The 16,532-nt window shown below is 40.2% G+C and overlaps 1 protein-coding gene across 5 annotated transcripts in view; it reads left to right on the forward strand.

Moving 5' to 3' along the window:
- Nucleotides 1–16,532, forward strand: part of atp1b4 (ATPase Na+/K+ transporting family member beta 4) — a 70,783-nt gene that overhangs the window by 49,674 nt on the left and 4,577 nt on the right. For all 5 annotated transcript variants that reach the window (XM_043705068.2, XM_043705069.2, XM_043705070.2 and 2 more), the window contains 3 exons: nt 2,057–2,253; nt 7,298–7,354; nt 12,730–12,822. In XM_043705068.2, coding sequence (XP_043561003.2) covers nt 2,057–2,253; nt 7,298–7,354; nt 12,730–12,822 — 347 coding nt within the window. The remainder of the gene's footprint in view (nt 1–2,056; nt 2,254–7,297; nt 7,355–12,729; nt 12,823–16,532) is intronic.

Here is a 16,532-nt window from a genome sequence, read left to right on the forward strand (position 1 = left end):
CCTCAGCCTCCGACCCTCCAGGGAAAACAGCTCCAGTCTGTTAAGTCTCTCTCTGTAGCTCAAATCCTCCAACCCTGGCAACCTCCTTGTAAATCTTTACTGAACTCTTTCAAGTTTCACAACGTCTTTCCGATAGGAAGGAGACCGGAATTACATGCAATATTCCAACAGTGGCCTAACCAATCCTGTACAGCCACAACATAACCTCCCAACTCCTGTACTCAATACTCTGACCAATAAAGGAAAGCATACCAAATGCTTTCTTCACTATCCTATCTACCTGCGACCCCACTTTCAAGGAGCTATGAACCTGCACTCCAAGGTCTCTTTGTTCAACAACACTCCCTAGGACCTTACCATTTAGTGTATAAGTCCTGCTAAGATTTGCTTTCCCAAAATGCAGCACCTCGCATTTATCTAAATTAAACTCCATCTGCCACTTCTCAGCCCATTAGCCCATCTGGTCAAGAACCTGTAATAATCTTCTTCTCGAAATGGAGAATAGTTTTGAAAATATTTTGCAGTCATGGAAAGTATTTTCTCTACTGAGAAAAACTGGCCACTAAAAGTAAGGATAAGGTTTCCATCTTCCCACAAGACCAGAGAGCTGCTTTCTCTTTGGAGAGAGATGACTAATGGTGGTTTAACCTGAGAGTTACGATGCCTCAAGTGAGGGTAGAAGTTGAGAAGGAGAATCCTTCATGGTAACCTCAGCTGGTGTGGGAACTGAATCACACACTATTGGTGTCACTTTGTATTGCAATCCAGCCATCTGAATGCAAGGGAGGCAATGACCTCTAGGAGTTATCACTGGACTGTCGATCCGGAGACTCTGGTAAGATTCTGGAGACCCAGGTTTAAATCCTGCCATAGTAGATGGGGGGATTTGAATTTAAGAAATATCTGGAGTCAAGAGTCTAATGATAACCATGAATTAATTGCTAGGGGAAACACCCATCTGGTTCACTAATGTCCTTTTATGGAAGGAAACTGCTGTCCTTACCTGGATTGGCCTGTGTGTGACTCCAGGCCCAAAGTAATGTAGATGACTCTTATCTGCCCGATGGGCAATACAACATAGAACAGTATAGGCCCTTTGACCCTCAATGTTTGCTGACCTTTTATCCTACTGTAAGATCAAAATAACCTACATACCCTTTATTTTACTATCATCCATGTCACTTAAATGTAACCAATGTATCTGACTCTACTACCACTGCCAGCAGTGCATTCTATGCACCAACCATTCTGTGTAAAGAACTGACCTCTGACATCTCACGGAAACCTTCCTTCAACCACCATAAAATTATGTCCCCTCATGATAGCCATTTCCACCCTGGGAAAAGGTCTCTGGCTATCCACTCTATCTATGCCTCTCATCATCTTGTTCACCTCAATCAAGTCACCTCTCATCCTTCTTCGCTCCAATGAGAAAAACCCTAGCTCCCTCAACCTTTCTTCATAAGATATGCCCTCCAGTCCAGGTAGCATCCTGGTAAATCTCCTCTGCACCTTCTCTAAAGCTTCTACATCCTTCCTATAATGAAGTGACCAGAACTGAATGCATTATTTCAATGTGATCTAACCAGGGTTTTATAGAACTACAGCAAAACCTCACAGCTCTTAAACTCAATCCCCCTGCTAATGAAAGCCAATACACCATATGTCCTCTTAACAATCCTACTAACTTGGGTGGCAACTTTGAGGCACCTATGGACAGTAATGTTTACCCAGCCAGCAACACCCTCATCCGGTGAATGAATTTTAAAAATAATGTATGCCAGTGCTTTTTATTCACATAGATCACCTAATCTCACCCAGTTACCTACTTGTTCTGCAGTCTCTTCTTTTAGTAATGAGGTGTCTTATTCCCTTTTTGAGATCAAAGGGCTACCACTTCAATACATTGCAGGTAGATAATTCCATGTAACAATTACCCTGCATACAATGACATTTTTGTAACCGATCTATCAATTCCTTTTATCTGTTATCTGAAACAAGCTGTTACTACTGTTGGCTTGTGTTTTTTGAAACTTTCTTTTTGTCTCTTTTACAGCCTACAATGACAGTATCCAGGCAGTTAAGAACATTCCATGTTCTCCTGGGCAATACTTCGTTCAAAAGAAAGATGAAAGTGAAGAGCGGTTAGCTTGTCAGTTTAATCGGACCATGCTGAAAAACTGCTCTGGAATTGAAGATCCTACTTTTGGATACTCTGCAGGAAAACCCTGTATTTTTCTGAAGATGAATAGAGTATGTTGGATGAACGAATCCGTCTCTACTTTCCCTGTCATTTATCACCACAGCAATGGTGCGGGGATGAGCAATGGGTGATGGGAATGCTCTCTGCACATCCACCATCCATTTTGCATCAATTGTTAAAATTAGTTCAAATTGTTACATTTGGTTCTTTAGGCTTATGGAAGTAAGGGGTAATTATGCTAGACTACCTTCAACATATATAAGACATCTACAGATGAGACCCATTGGGAAAGCTAATGCTTTTGTCTCACAGAATGGTCACTCACCATTGAATTGAGCATCTGATGTCATACGTTGTCTGGCACAAAGTTTGTCCACTTTTATTTCCCGTAATGTCAACTGTCTCTGGCCTTCTTGCAGTCCATTTGCCACCGCACCTTTCATATGTTTCCTTATTATTTCCAGACTCTATTACTCCTGTACTGTCTTTGGTGGGTCACTCGCCCTCCACCGCCACACTCCCTTCCCCCCACCCCCCCATCCTCCTCAAACATAGCTCACTAAAATTCTGCTGTCTTTTTCAAGTTTTACTTGCACATCACTCGTGTCCTTTCTGAGACATTGTTGGCTCCCAGACACTATGATTTAAAATTCTTACATGCATTTAAATCATGAATTTGCCCCTTTCCTTTGTTTGTAACCTCCTATTGCCTTACAGTTCCTCCTCTTGAATTCTCCTTTCTTGTGCACCCTTGCTCACCTTCACCACAGTATTGTTGGCCATGCATTCAATCACCATGGTCCAACACTCAGGCATTCCTTCACTAAAAAGCTCTGTTTTTTCACTTCTATGTCTGCTTTAAGATGTATCCATCTTTTGACTTTTTACAACATCTCCTAATGTTTCCCTATATGGCTAGGCACCTGATCATCCTTATTTTCTTTGTCAACACTAAAGGTACTGTATAAGTTCAATAAATTGTCGTAAAGATTCTAGCCTATTTCCATTGTCGGAGTTTGGGCCAGTTTTATGTTCACAGAAGATTTATTGACATGTGGAAACAAATATCAATAAATCTTGAAACTTTGATCTTTGCAGAAATTAACTGGTGTCAAATATATGACTATTCTCTGGCACACACAATCTGTTGATTAAATTAAGAAAGAAGAAAGAATATATGTTTTCATATGGTCTTTCCTGTCCTGAGGACATCTCAAGGTGCCTCCAATCAATGATTTACAGGAAGTACACTTTGTACAGGCAGGCACTGCAGCTAAACTGGCCATGGCAAAATCCCACAAACAGTGATATAAATAAGTGACCAGTTAACCTGTTTTGATCTTGCTGGTTTTTAATAACAAAATGTTTCTGAGGACATGAAAAACACTCACACGGCCGACATACATTATTGCTGTGGTCCTAGCTGGTATTACTATAGGACAAGTTAGATACCAAACTGAAATGTGGCTTGATAGACCATATTTTGTTTTTTTAACATTCTATTGAGATGGTTTTGCACTGAAACACAAACAGGCAATGCTATAGATTCATTTTTTTTAACAAAAGAAATTACGATAGAATAGGGTAAACCAAAATTACTCTAATCTCATGTGTTTGAAAGAGCTTCAAATAACCTGTCCAGCATTCTAACCAAACATTTCTGGTCTGGAACTTTTAAACTAAACTCCTTACACGGAGGAATTTATTTTTAACAACTGTAGACTATCTTCCTTTCTTACACATCTGGCCTCACTAACAACTCAGCAGAACTTCACAAACTGAAACCAAAAAATTGTTTTCCAAGCTATTGGTGTTTCCCTAAAGGTCAAAACAAGATCTAGAATCTTCTATCTGAAAATGTAATGCACCACACCATTTACTTTGTTTGCTCATAATATCTCCCAATAGCCTCCAAAACTATTTCGCTCACACTATTTTTAAAAAGACATCACCATGGCTACATATTTAAAATTTAATCATTAAACTCAATAGAAACAGAAAACCCATAAGCCACTAGTTCAAATAAAATTATCAAAAGTGAACCATACTAAATCAGTGCAGTCCAAATGTGGTTAGATAGGGAATGCCAGGACTTTGTCTAAGCGATGATAAAAGTATTATCTCTCCAAATCAGGATGATGTGAGATTTAGAAGGGAATTTGTTGGTGGTGGTATCTTCATGAATCTTTCAAATGGACGAAATCTTGGTGATTTGCCAATCATGTGGGATAAATATTAGCCGTAACATAGGGAGAATGTTTCCACTTTTCTTGGAAAGGACACATTTGATCATTTCTACTTACCATTGTAGACTCTGGGTTTAATATAGCAATCGCATAATTCAGTGAAGCATTTGTCCAGATTATGTATAGTTCTTTGGACTGGGGCTTTGAACTCATTCTCTCTGACTCAGAGTCAGTGTTACCAGAGATCAAAATTACACTTAAACAATTATCAACTCATTCTCAGAATTTATTCAGTGTCTCTACCCTAAATACAAATAAATAGATGGTGACATCTTGAAAAATGTCCACATTACAGAGGAGGAAGTGCTGGATGTCTTGAAACACATAAAAGTGGATAAATCCTCAGGACCTGATCAGGTGTACCCTAGAACTCTGTGGGAAGCTAGGGAAGTGATTGCTGGGCCCCTTGCTGAGATATTTGTATCTTCGATAGTCACAACTGAGGTGCCGGAAGTCTGGAGGTTGGCTAATGTGGTGCCACTGTTTAAGAAGGGTGGTAAGGACATTTCAGGGAACTATAAACCAATGAGTTTGACGTCAGTGGTGGGAGTTGTTGGAGGGAATCCTGAGGGACAGGATGTGCAAGCATTTGGAAAGGCAAGGACTGATTAGGGATAGTCAACATGACTTTGTGCATGGGAAATCATGTCTCATAAACTTGATTGAGTTTTTTGAAGGAGTAACAAAGAGGATTGATGAGGGCAGAGCAGTGGACATGATCTAAATGGACTTCAGTAAGACGTTTAACAAGGTTCCCCAAGGGAGACTGATTAGCAAGGTTAGATCTCATGGAGTACAGGGAGATCTAGCCATTTGGATACAAAACTAGCTCAAAGGTAGAAGAAAGAGGGTGGTGGTGGAGAATTGTTTTTCAGACTGGAGGCCTGTGACCAGTAGAGTGCCACAAGGATTGATGCTGGGTCCACTACTTTTCATCATTTATATAAATGATTTGGATGTGAGCATAAGAGGTATAGTTAGTAAGTTTGCACATGACACTAAAATTGGAAGTGTTGTGGACAGTGAAGAAGATTACCTCAGATTACAATGGGATCTTGATCAGATGGGCCAGTGGCTGAGAAGTGGCAGATGGAGTTTAATTTAGATAAATGCGAGGTGCTGCATTTTGGGAAAGCAAATCAGAGCAGGATGTAGACACTTAAAGGTAAGGTCCTAAGGAGTGTTGCTGAACAAAGAGACCTTGGAGTGCGGTTCATAGTTCCTTGAAAGTAGATGGCAGGTCGACAGGATAGTGTAGGATGCGTTTGGTATGCTTTCCTTTATTGTTCAGAGTATTGAGTACAGAAGTTGGGAGGTCATTGGTTAGGCCAGTTTTGGAATATTGTGTGCAGTTCTGGTCTCTTTGCTACTGTAAGGATGTCGTGAAGCTTGAAAGAGTTCAGAAGAGATTTAGGAAGATTTAGTAGATTCAGTAGCCAAGGTTGGAGGATTTGAGCTATCGGGAGAGGCTGAGCAGGCTGGGGCTATTTTCCGTGGAGGGTCACCGGCTGAGGGGTGACCTTATAGAGGTTTATGAAATCATGAGATAGGATAAATAGACAAGGTCTTTCCCCATGGGGTGGGGGAGTCCAGAACTAGAGGGCATAGGTTTAGGGTGAGAGGGGAAAGATATAAAACAGACATAAGGGGCAAACTTTTCACACAGAGGGTGCTACGTGTATGGAATGGGCTGCCAGAAGAAGTGGTAGAGGCTGGTACAATTGCAACATTTAAAAGGCAACGGAATAGGTGTTTGAATAGGAAGGGTTTGGAGGGATATGGGCCGGGTGCTGGGAGGTGGAACTAGATTGGTTTGGGATATCTAGTTGGCACGGACGAGTTGGGTCTGTTTCTGTGCTGTATATCTCTATGACTCTATAACTATTACTTCAATCTCTACTTTATGACACTGCTTATCAGTTCCATCTGGAACTAAATAATAAATACTGTACATCATTGCAATATGTTCTGTAATACAATTGCATTATTTTATTTATTAAGATTAGATTCCCTACAGTGTGGAAACAGGCCCTTCGGCCTAACAAGTCCACACCGAGCCTCCGAAGAGTAACCCACGCAGACGGGGAGAATGTGCAAACTCCACACAGACAGTCGCCTGAGGCTGGAATCGAACCTGGCACCCTGGTGCTGTGAGGCAGCAGTGCTAACCACTGAGCCACTTTGCTACCCCTCTATTTTCAGTACATCTACCATTGTTCAGGAGATTGTGATAACCTGTTACTGTAGTTGCCACTACCACACTAAAATTGGCCATTAAAAGTCAGGTTATTTTATCAAAGTCTTTAGTGACTTTTTTTCTGCATCCATCTAAGGAAATGCCTTTGCTTGATGAAGTAAGTCCACAGAGGCTGGTATCCCATCACCAGGTCACCCTTTATTTAGCTGTGAACAGTCCTAGACTTTAGTACTGCCTCATTCAGATTCAGTTGCCAGCGTGTCAGTATCTCTGATATGGCCCCTTTTTATTTGCCAGCCAGGGGTCCCTGATCGGACCAGATTAACTTCCCCAATCTGATGACGTCCATCTGACTGATCTCTTTCCAATCACTACAGCTAGTGCCTATCTTGGGATCAGATCACAACGTGATAAACCTGCATGTTAGTACTGATTAGGTCCAGAGACTAACTCGGGCCAAATTATTTCTTTTAATTAATTTTATAGTAATTGGCATGAAGAACCTTCTAAGTTTGTATCAAAGTTTTTAATGAGACTTTGAGTTTGCACTAAGGAAGATGTAACCTACAGAGGAAACTGTCATTCTTATTCACTTCAGCATATGAAATTAATATTCATGAGCCATATGGCAATATCTGCTTTTTTTTATAGATAATTGGCTATCTGCCTGGTAAAGGTACAACACCATATGTAACCTGCGAATTCCTGGTAAGTGACATCAATGTCTAAAGTAAAATGTTATGGACTCAGCCAGACCATTCAAAACATCCTTAAGCAGGCAGCCAAACCATAACTTTGCAATTTGTTTCGGTAAGTGTACAGTGAAAATTACCTGGGTTAAGTTAGTGAGGTTGACTACCAGGTTTAAAACAAACAAAATTACACAATGAAACACAAAGAACAAAATAAAGAACCCCTATGCACCTCAGTCTATCCAAACTAGACTTAAGTATGCTGTTCCGAATATACACAACAGTCCCAGTAAGCAAACCCCCTTTAAAACACAGTACAATAATGGTCAGATGCTGACAGGTTGAAGATAGAGGGACAGAAGAGAGAATTTCCACACAACTCACTGTTGAACTCCTGACCAGTTCTGGGCTGAATTAAACTTCTTAGCTCAGCTGACCACTCCCCTTTCATTATACAGGTCACATTAAAACACGAGCACTTTGGCATCATCCCTTTACATATCAACAAAAGGCCTCTCAAAATCATTTTCATCTCTGTTCCAAACCAGTCTGATCGGAGCCCAACCTGGTTTATTGCCCCTCTGAAAAAAATCAAAGACAGAGCCTCCTTGAGCCAAGGAACAGCTTTTAGTAAAAAAAAGGACTAGCTTTGTTACAAAACCATGTGTTGAAATACCTCACCTTGAGTTAAAGTACAATTGTTAGTTTTGAGTTCCATAGTGACACATAGATGCTGGTTAACACATGGTTCAAAGTCAAAGCAAAGGACTGAAGCTACACGGATTGCTCAGCATTGACCTCGGCATTGGAAAGGATACCGACAAACCCAACCCTGTCAATATTGCTTTACCTGTACTTCTGCTGGGTCAGTATTTTAGAACTCCTTTCTTACAGCACTGTGGGTATAGCTTCACCTCAAAAAAAAAACTGCAGTAGTTCAAGAAGGTAGCACAACTTTGCTTTCTCAAGTACAATAAATGCTGGCCCAATGAATGATACAAATGTCCCATGAATGAGTAAAATAGTTCAACAATGTTCAAAGATATTACATGGTGATGTCTTAATCTGGTAGGTTATTCAAATAATGCTGTCAATTAATGTTGTAAAAATGCTTTGTAGAAATAGATGGAAACTGGGAAAACTCATTCCAATTTGGATCCTTGTAGCCAGCAAGGAGATCAGGGATTTTTAGCTCAACACTTTAGATCTGATTTGAATCAAGGTCCCAAGAGACAGTGCACCAAGCCACAGCTACAATCATTACCATTCCATATCTATTAGTTTTAATAACTTAGAAAGTATTATGAATATAGGTTTATCATATTACAGTGAATGTAAATATAGCACATGTATTTCATGCTGTGCTTCAAGTAATAAAGGTTTGTAGAAATACAGCATAAATCTTTGAATTTACTTCTCAATAACTGAAATAATCTCTTTAACTATTACTATTGTGCCCATTATTGAAGACAGGCAGAGAGCCATTATGGCACAGAACAACGCCATTCTGTCCATTGGGTTCATATAAAATGGTCAACACATTTTTATAAAATGATAAACATTTAAAATGATCAACACACCAAAAGAAATATACTGGCAGCTTCAAGTTTGTTTGTTTTCCCAACATAACATCGCTTCTTAAGCAGGAGGAGCAAGTGACCAACTTTCCCAAAGTTTAAGTATCTGAAAGAAAAGTTAACATTTTAGACAAAGAGCGTTTTAACACTAACAACCTCTCGGTCTTGTTTAAATATTGCATTTTTATCTGTTTTTCTAAAATAACCAATAACCTCTGGTTTTAAAATGCAATGCTTGTGAAAGAGTTCTGGGTTCCATGCATTGGCAGGTAGCTGAAGCCGAAAATACAGCATGTTGCTATTTTTACGTGGATTTACTGTTCTGAGGAATACTTTTTTTAAAGCTTCCCCAACTGTGCCAAATTGCAAGCAATATGCTGATGTATGGCCTATTGACATGCTTTAGCTGGGTTTGAGTCTGTTGAGAGCTTCATAAATCCTCTACATTGTGCTTCATTCTTTTTATTGTTGCTTTGGTATTTTATTGTTGGTTCATTTGTCCAGAGAGATGAGCTGATGCAATAGGTTAGCACACTGCCTTTAAATTCTGGAAGCTGAGTTTGAATGCAGTGCAAACTAATTGGATGAAAATCTCCTCACCCTTTGCATCTTGATGTTGTTTTGGGAGCTTTTAGCTTGGACAGTCTCAAGTTGATGCCAAGTTGGCATGGTCTTACAACACAAAACTGTTCAAAATAAATGATAAACAGTCAGCTAACTAGGAAGGGAAACTAGGGAGGCTGCACAGGATGTGGAAAAATTCTGACTGTGCACTATGTGATGTAAAGGTGGGCTTAAGGTACAGAGCTAATGAAGAATAAAGGTAAGATTTTCTCCGAACTTAGCTCCTGCATTCCTGATTGGGAACACATGGTGGCAGGTAGTGGTAGTAGTAAGTGCCCAAAATAGAAAAGCATGCAAACTTACAACCTGAAAAAGCTCACAATAAGCTTCCTTCTACTATATTAGTACATCATAGCTACCGAAGCTTTAGGAACCCCTGCATCAGTTGGTTAATTCTAGTCAATGGTCTTCAGGAATAAGCTATTCTCTTAGGTGTGACAATCTGAAATATGAGCAAATGATCAATATTCAAAATATGCATGTTTTTGTGCCTCTATTGGCCTGTAAATTCTATGAGTAGTTCACTTGGTATCTTGGTGTATCTCTGCCTGGAGGAAAGGTGGAAACAGCTGTGTATTAGCCTCTGCTGAAATGACATGGAAAAGCATCTGAATATCAGGGCCATTATCTCAAATGCTTCACTATTTATTTGTCTATTATTCAGACAGACAAAGTTAATTTAAATACTTAAAAATAATTCCATTCTTCAATTTGTTATTTATATAAATGATTTGGATGTGATCATAGGAGGTATAGTTAGTAAGTTTGCAGATGACACCAAAATTGGAGGTGTAGTGGACAGTGAAGAAGGTTACCTCAGAGTACAACGGGCTCTTAATCAGATGGACCAGTGGGCTGAGGAGTGGCAGATGGAGTTTAATTTAGATTAATGTGAGGTGCTGCGTTTTGGGAAAGCAGGACGTAGACGCTTAATCATAGAATCAAAGAGTCTCTACAGTGTGGAAATAGGCCCTTAGGCCCAACAAGTCCATACCAACCCTCCAAAGAGTAACCCACCCAGACCCATTCCCCTACCCTATTATCCTATATTCACTCTATATATTTACCCTGACTAATGCACCTAACCTACACATCCCTGAACACTATGGGCAATTTAGCACGGCTAATTCACCTAACCTGCACATCTTTGGATGGTAAATTCCTGGGACTGTTGCTGAAATAAAGAGACCTTGGAGTGCAGGTTCATAGTTCTTTGAAAGTAGAGTGGCAGGTTGATAGGATAGTAATGGTGGGCTTAAGGTACAGAGCTAATGAAGAATAAAGGTAAGATTTTCTCCAAACTTAGCTCCTGCATTCCTGATTGGGAACACATGGTGGTAGGTAGTGGTAGTAGTAAGTGCCCAAAATAGAAAAGCATGCAAACTTACAACCTGTATAGGAGTTGGGAGGTCATGTTACAGGACATTGGTTAGGCCACTTTTAGAATATTGCATGCGATTCTGGTCTTCCTATTGGAAGGATTTTGTGAAATTTGAAAGGTTCAGAAAAGATTTACAAGGATGTTGCCAGGTTTGGAGGATTTGAGATATAGGGAGAGGGTGAACAGGCCGGGCTGTTGTCCCTGGAGCGTCAGCGGCTGAGGGGTGACCTTATAGAGGTTTATAAAATCATGAGGGACATGGATAAGATAAATAGACAAAGTTTTTTCCCTGGGGTGAGGGGAGTCCAGAACTAGAGGGCATAGGTTTAGGGTGAGAGGGGAAAGGTATAAAAACGACCTAAGGAGCAACTTTTTCACACACAGAGGGTGGTGCATGTATGGAATGAGCTGCAGAGGAAGTGGTGGAGGGTGGTACAGTTGCACATTTAAAAGGCATCTGGATGGGTATTTGAATAGGAAAGGTTTAGAGGGATATGGACCAAGTGGCAGCACGGTGTCTTCGTGGTTAGCACTGCTACCCCACAGCGCCAGGGTCCCAGGTTCGATTCCAGCCTTGGATGACTGTCTGTGTGGAGTTTGCACATTCTCCCTGTGTCTGCGTGGGGTTTCTCCGGGTGCTCCAGTTTCTTCTCACAATCCAAAAATGTGCAGGTTAGGTGAATTGGCCATGCTAAATTGCCCGTAGTGTTAGGTGAAGGGGTAAATGTAGGGGAATGGGTCTGAGTGGGTTGCGTTTCGCCGGGTCGGTGTGGACTTGTTGGGCCAAAGGGCCTGTTGCCACACTGTAAGTAATCTAATTTAATAGAGTAATCTAATCTAACCTAAAGTGCTGGCAAATGGGACTAGATTAGATTAGGGTGTATGGTCGGCATGGATGAGTTGAACCGAAGGATCTGTTTCCATGCTGTACAAATCTATGACTCAAAATGGTGAGTAGCTGTTAATGCTTTTTTTTTCTATGTTAATTAATTTAAAACTCAGCACTCAAAGATGAACATTTGGAAAAAAGATTGACCTTATGGATGGTTACAGTAAAGAAAAAGTCGTCATTTATCAACCTCAATTGCAGACCATTTCAAACAAAAATGAAATCAAAATGTCTCAATACTACAAGGCAAATGCTTAAACATATGAGAGTTCTACTCAGTCTTTTACATAGTGTGGAATGTATAATTTCTATGTATAGTAGAAATGGCTTATATGTTCTATCCAGAAATGGCTACTGTTCATCTATGTAACAAAATGGTATGAGCTGGAGAAACCTAACTATTTAAGTACTGGATGGAGCATGGGAAGGAGAACTTTCAGCCTCGCAAACCCTGTTCTATTTGATCCTGGCTGAACTGTATTGTCACATAGTTTAAACATCAATTGAGCAAATTAATAAAAATCCCAGTCGGGAAACCTTCAAAGATTCCAGTCTGCCTAGCTATTTGAGGACATGATGCTCCCAGTCTAAGGCATTTCTTTATTTAAGGTAACTACTCTATTTTGATGTACATTTGTGAAAGAAAATCTTCACACCTCTTTGGAAATGTCGCTATAAGTACAGGTTGTTCTGCTATAACGTGCGTTTTGTTCGCACAAATTTGCTATAACACGATCGATGAATTGGTGACACTGTTTCTAAAGCACGAAGTTTTGAAGCGTGTATTGGTTATAATTGGATTCTGGCCCCATTAGTTTAAATCGTGCTGATATAATGCAATTTTCTTTCAACACGGGATTGCACGAGAATGGAATTACCGCGTTATGGCAGAAATGACTCTATGCTCTGATTCCTTTCAGAAAGAAAAAAAGAACAGTGCCACAATTCACTTCTATCCAAATAATGGAACCTTTGATCTCACATACTTTCCTTATTATGGAAAACTGACACACGTAAGTGGGTTAAAATCTTCTGAATTCAGAAGCTGATATTCAATGTTGTTTTCTTCCTCTTGAAATGAATGATTGATCATAATATTTACTGCTTTTTGACATTCCTTCTTTAACCCAATGTTAACATTCTAGGTTTTGACAAAGGATGATAAGAACATAAGAAATAGGATCAGGAGTAGGCCGTCTGGCCTCTTGAGCTAACCCTGCCATTCAATAAGATCATGGCTGATCTATTCATAGACTCAGCTCCACTTAATTCCTTTTACTGTACAAAAATCTGTTATAGTTTATTGGCCTATATTACATAGAACTTGAGGTATGAAAATAAGTCTTAATGAAATTATAGGACCAAAGATATAGGAGCTGAATTAGGCCTATATTAGGCCTGAATTAGGGCCCATCGAGTCTGCTCTGTCATTCAATCCCGGCCGATATGTTTCTCAATCCCATTCTCCTGGCTGCTCCCTGTAACCTTTGGTTCCCTTACTAATCAAGAATTATGCAGGGCCATGGTGAATCCATACATAGAGTATTTTATACAGTTTGGGGTCAGTTTACCTAAGGGAAGATTTATTAGCATTACATTCAGTTCACCAGAGGTTCAATAAACTAATGCCTGGAATGAGGGACTTATCCTATGAGGAGAGATTGAATAAAATGGGCCTATACTTTTGTTGAAGTTTACAAGTAGGAAAGGTGATCTAATTGAAACAAGTAAGATACTTAGAGAGCCTTTTGTTTACTCTTTTAATTGATTTGTACATCATTGGAATAGCCAGCATTGGTTGCCCATACCTAGACTGCTTGCTTAGAGGCATATAAGAGTTAACCCTAAATTTATCGCTGTCCACCTGACAGACCAGATTTACACCAGACCTGAGAAAGATTGGCAGATCTTCTTCCCTAAAGGTGTTAGTGAACAAAATTATTTTTCATGACAATTAGTGATAAATATTGTAATCACCATCACAGAGAATAGCTTTCTTTTCATCCTAGATTTTACTAATTGAACTTAATTACCACCAATTGCTGCAATCAGATTTGAACCCATGCCTCCTGGATTATAGTCACATTACTGCCATGCCACCATCCAGGCAAAATAGCTGTTGAGAGGCTATTTCCCCAGGTTGAAGATTCTGAAACCACAGGTGACAGTCTCAGAATAAGCTGTGAGCTCTTTGGGACTAAGATGAGGTGAAATCCCTTCATTAATTGGTCATGCATCTTTGGAATTCGCAGCCGAGAAGGTTATGGATGCTTAGACATTGAGTGTGTGCAAGACAGAGTTTTGGATACTCAGGCAATCGAGGGATATGGAGTTAATGTGGAAAGTTGAAATAGAAGTTTGTTCTATTCAAAGACTTGAAGGGGTTAAATAGTTTGCTTCTATTGCCTTTGCTTTAGCTTTTATTAATTTAGATACTGATAAGAAAAGATGGAGAAAGGTGATCAACTAGCATTGTGCTGACCTCAAGTAACCTAAAAAAGAATGAGAGCAAAGTATAATAGATACAGCCAGAGTTAGCCATATAATTACATGATCATGGGATTACCCAATGAGACAGAATGATGAAGGGCTTATGCCTGAAACATCGATTCTCCTGCTCCTCGGATGCTGCCTGACCGGCTGTGCTTTTCCAGCACCACTCTCTTGACTCTGAACTCTGATCTCCAACATCTGCAGTCCTCACTTTCTCCTGGTTACCCAATGAAACAATAAAGGTGAAAGAGATTGCACACAGCTCCTTTCATTGACTCATTCACAGGAAGAATAGTAGCTATTATTACAAGTGGTCATTATGGAAATAACCATCATATTTTAATATCACTTTCTAAAGAGGAATGACAAGACTTGTTCCTTTTTTAATTTTTCATGGAATGTGGGTGTCAGTGGCTGAGCCAGCAGTTATTGCCCATTCCTAATTGCCCAGAAAACCAAATCAACTGCATTACTTTAGGACTGGAGTCACATGTAAGTCAGACTGGGTAAGGACGGCAGATTTCCTTGCATAAAAGACAATAGTGAACCAGATGCATTTGCACATCATTCAACAATTGCTTGTGGTCACAATTAGACTACCTTTTTTATTTAATTGCAGATTTAAAAAAATTAAACTCTAATTCCATCAGCTGCCATGGTGGGATTGAAACCCATGCCCCCCAGAACAATAACCTGGATGATGAGTCCAGTGGCATTGTCACTATGTCACTGTCTTCTCATGTTGTAATGCAAATAGTCTCAGTATGAAAGCAAAATATTGCAGGTATTGGGGAGCTAAGAATAAAAACAGAATGTTTGAGAGAAGTTCTGCAGGTCTAGCAGCATCTGAGAGAAATAGTGTAAAGCTTTGAGTCCAATATGAATCTACTTCAGAACTCTCAGTGTACCCATGATTCAAAACACTTTGTTAACAGTTAATGTTAATAGGAGCAAATAGGGAGAAATAATTTCCATTGGTGGAAGAGTCAAGAACCAGAAGTCACTGATTTGAAGTGATTGGAAGACCCAGAGAATATGAAGGAAATCTTTGGATGCAGCAAGTGTTTAGGATCTGGAATGTAGTGCCTTATCGTATGATGGGGGCAGATTTGGTACTAGGTTTTGAAAAGGAATAGGATAATTGTCTGAAATAAAAAGATTTTTGCAGGGCCAAGGGGAAAAGGCAGAGGAGCTGAATGAGCTGAGTTGAAATTGTAGAGAACCAGTACCATACTAGTGTGGAACAACGACCTCTGGCTGTTCACGCTCTCCTAGGAGAATGTCCTGCAGCCACTCTGTGGCACCCTTGGTTTTGGGAGCAGGAAGACAACATACCATCCTTGAGCCATGTCTCTGGCCACAGAAAAACCTGCCTGTTTCCCTAACTAATGGATTCCCCCTATCATTATTGTTCTTCCTTTCTTCTTCTTCCCTGCTTGCTCAACCAAGCTGCTCATGTATCACAAACCTGGTTCTGATTGCATTCCCCCTCTATTTAGATTAAAACCCTCTCTACCTCACCAGAACACCAGTTCAGCATGTTTCAGATGAAGTCTATTCCAATACTGCTGCCAATGTTCCACAAATCCACTTCTCCCACACTAGTGATTATTATAGAGATTAATAGAAATTATTAACTGGGAGGTTCTGCTGTATAATTTAGTGCCTCGCTCCTCAAATTGCCAAAGCAAAACCTCATTAGTAGTCTTACCTATGCTGTTCATAGCTGCACGCACTATGATAGCTTGATGCTGCCTTTTCCATTGCAAGTTCCTCTCCAGTCCTGACATGGGGCAACACAGCCTCTGGGTTCTCATGCTAGAATGTAAAGAACTAGACCTAGCCACATAACAGTGCAGTTCCCTGGTACCACTATATTCCTAATATTCTACACCACTTGAATGGCTTTACTGGACCAATTAAGTTAATACTTTAATCCAAGAGCAGGTCAAAGGTTGGGAATTCTGGTGGAAGTAACTCAGAACTTGTCTCCACAAAATCTGTCCATCATCTAGAAGGCACAGTCAGGGATGTGTTGGAGGATGGCATGCTGGCTCAGTGATTAGCACTGCTGCGTCACAGCGCCAGGGACCTGGGTTCATTTGCAACCTTGAGTGTCTGTTTGTGTGGAGTTTGCATACTCACCCTGTATTTGTGAGGGTTTGCTCTGGTTTCCTCCCATTATCCAAAAGATGTGCAGGCTCGGTGAATTGGTCATGCTATATTGCCC

Source organism: Chiloscyllium plagiosum, unplaced genomic scaffold (genome assembly GCF_037043375.1).
Source record: "Chiloscyllium plagiosum isolate Xiang-an unplaced genomic scaffold, Cpla_swu_hap1 HiC_scaffold_11, whole genome shotgun sequence".
Classification (NCBI taxonomy): Eukaryota; Metazoa; Chordata; class Chondrichthyes; order Orectolobiformes; family Hemiscylliidae; genus Chiloscyllium; species Chiloscyllium plagiosum.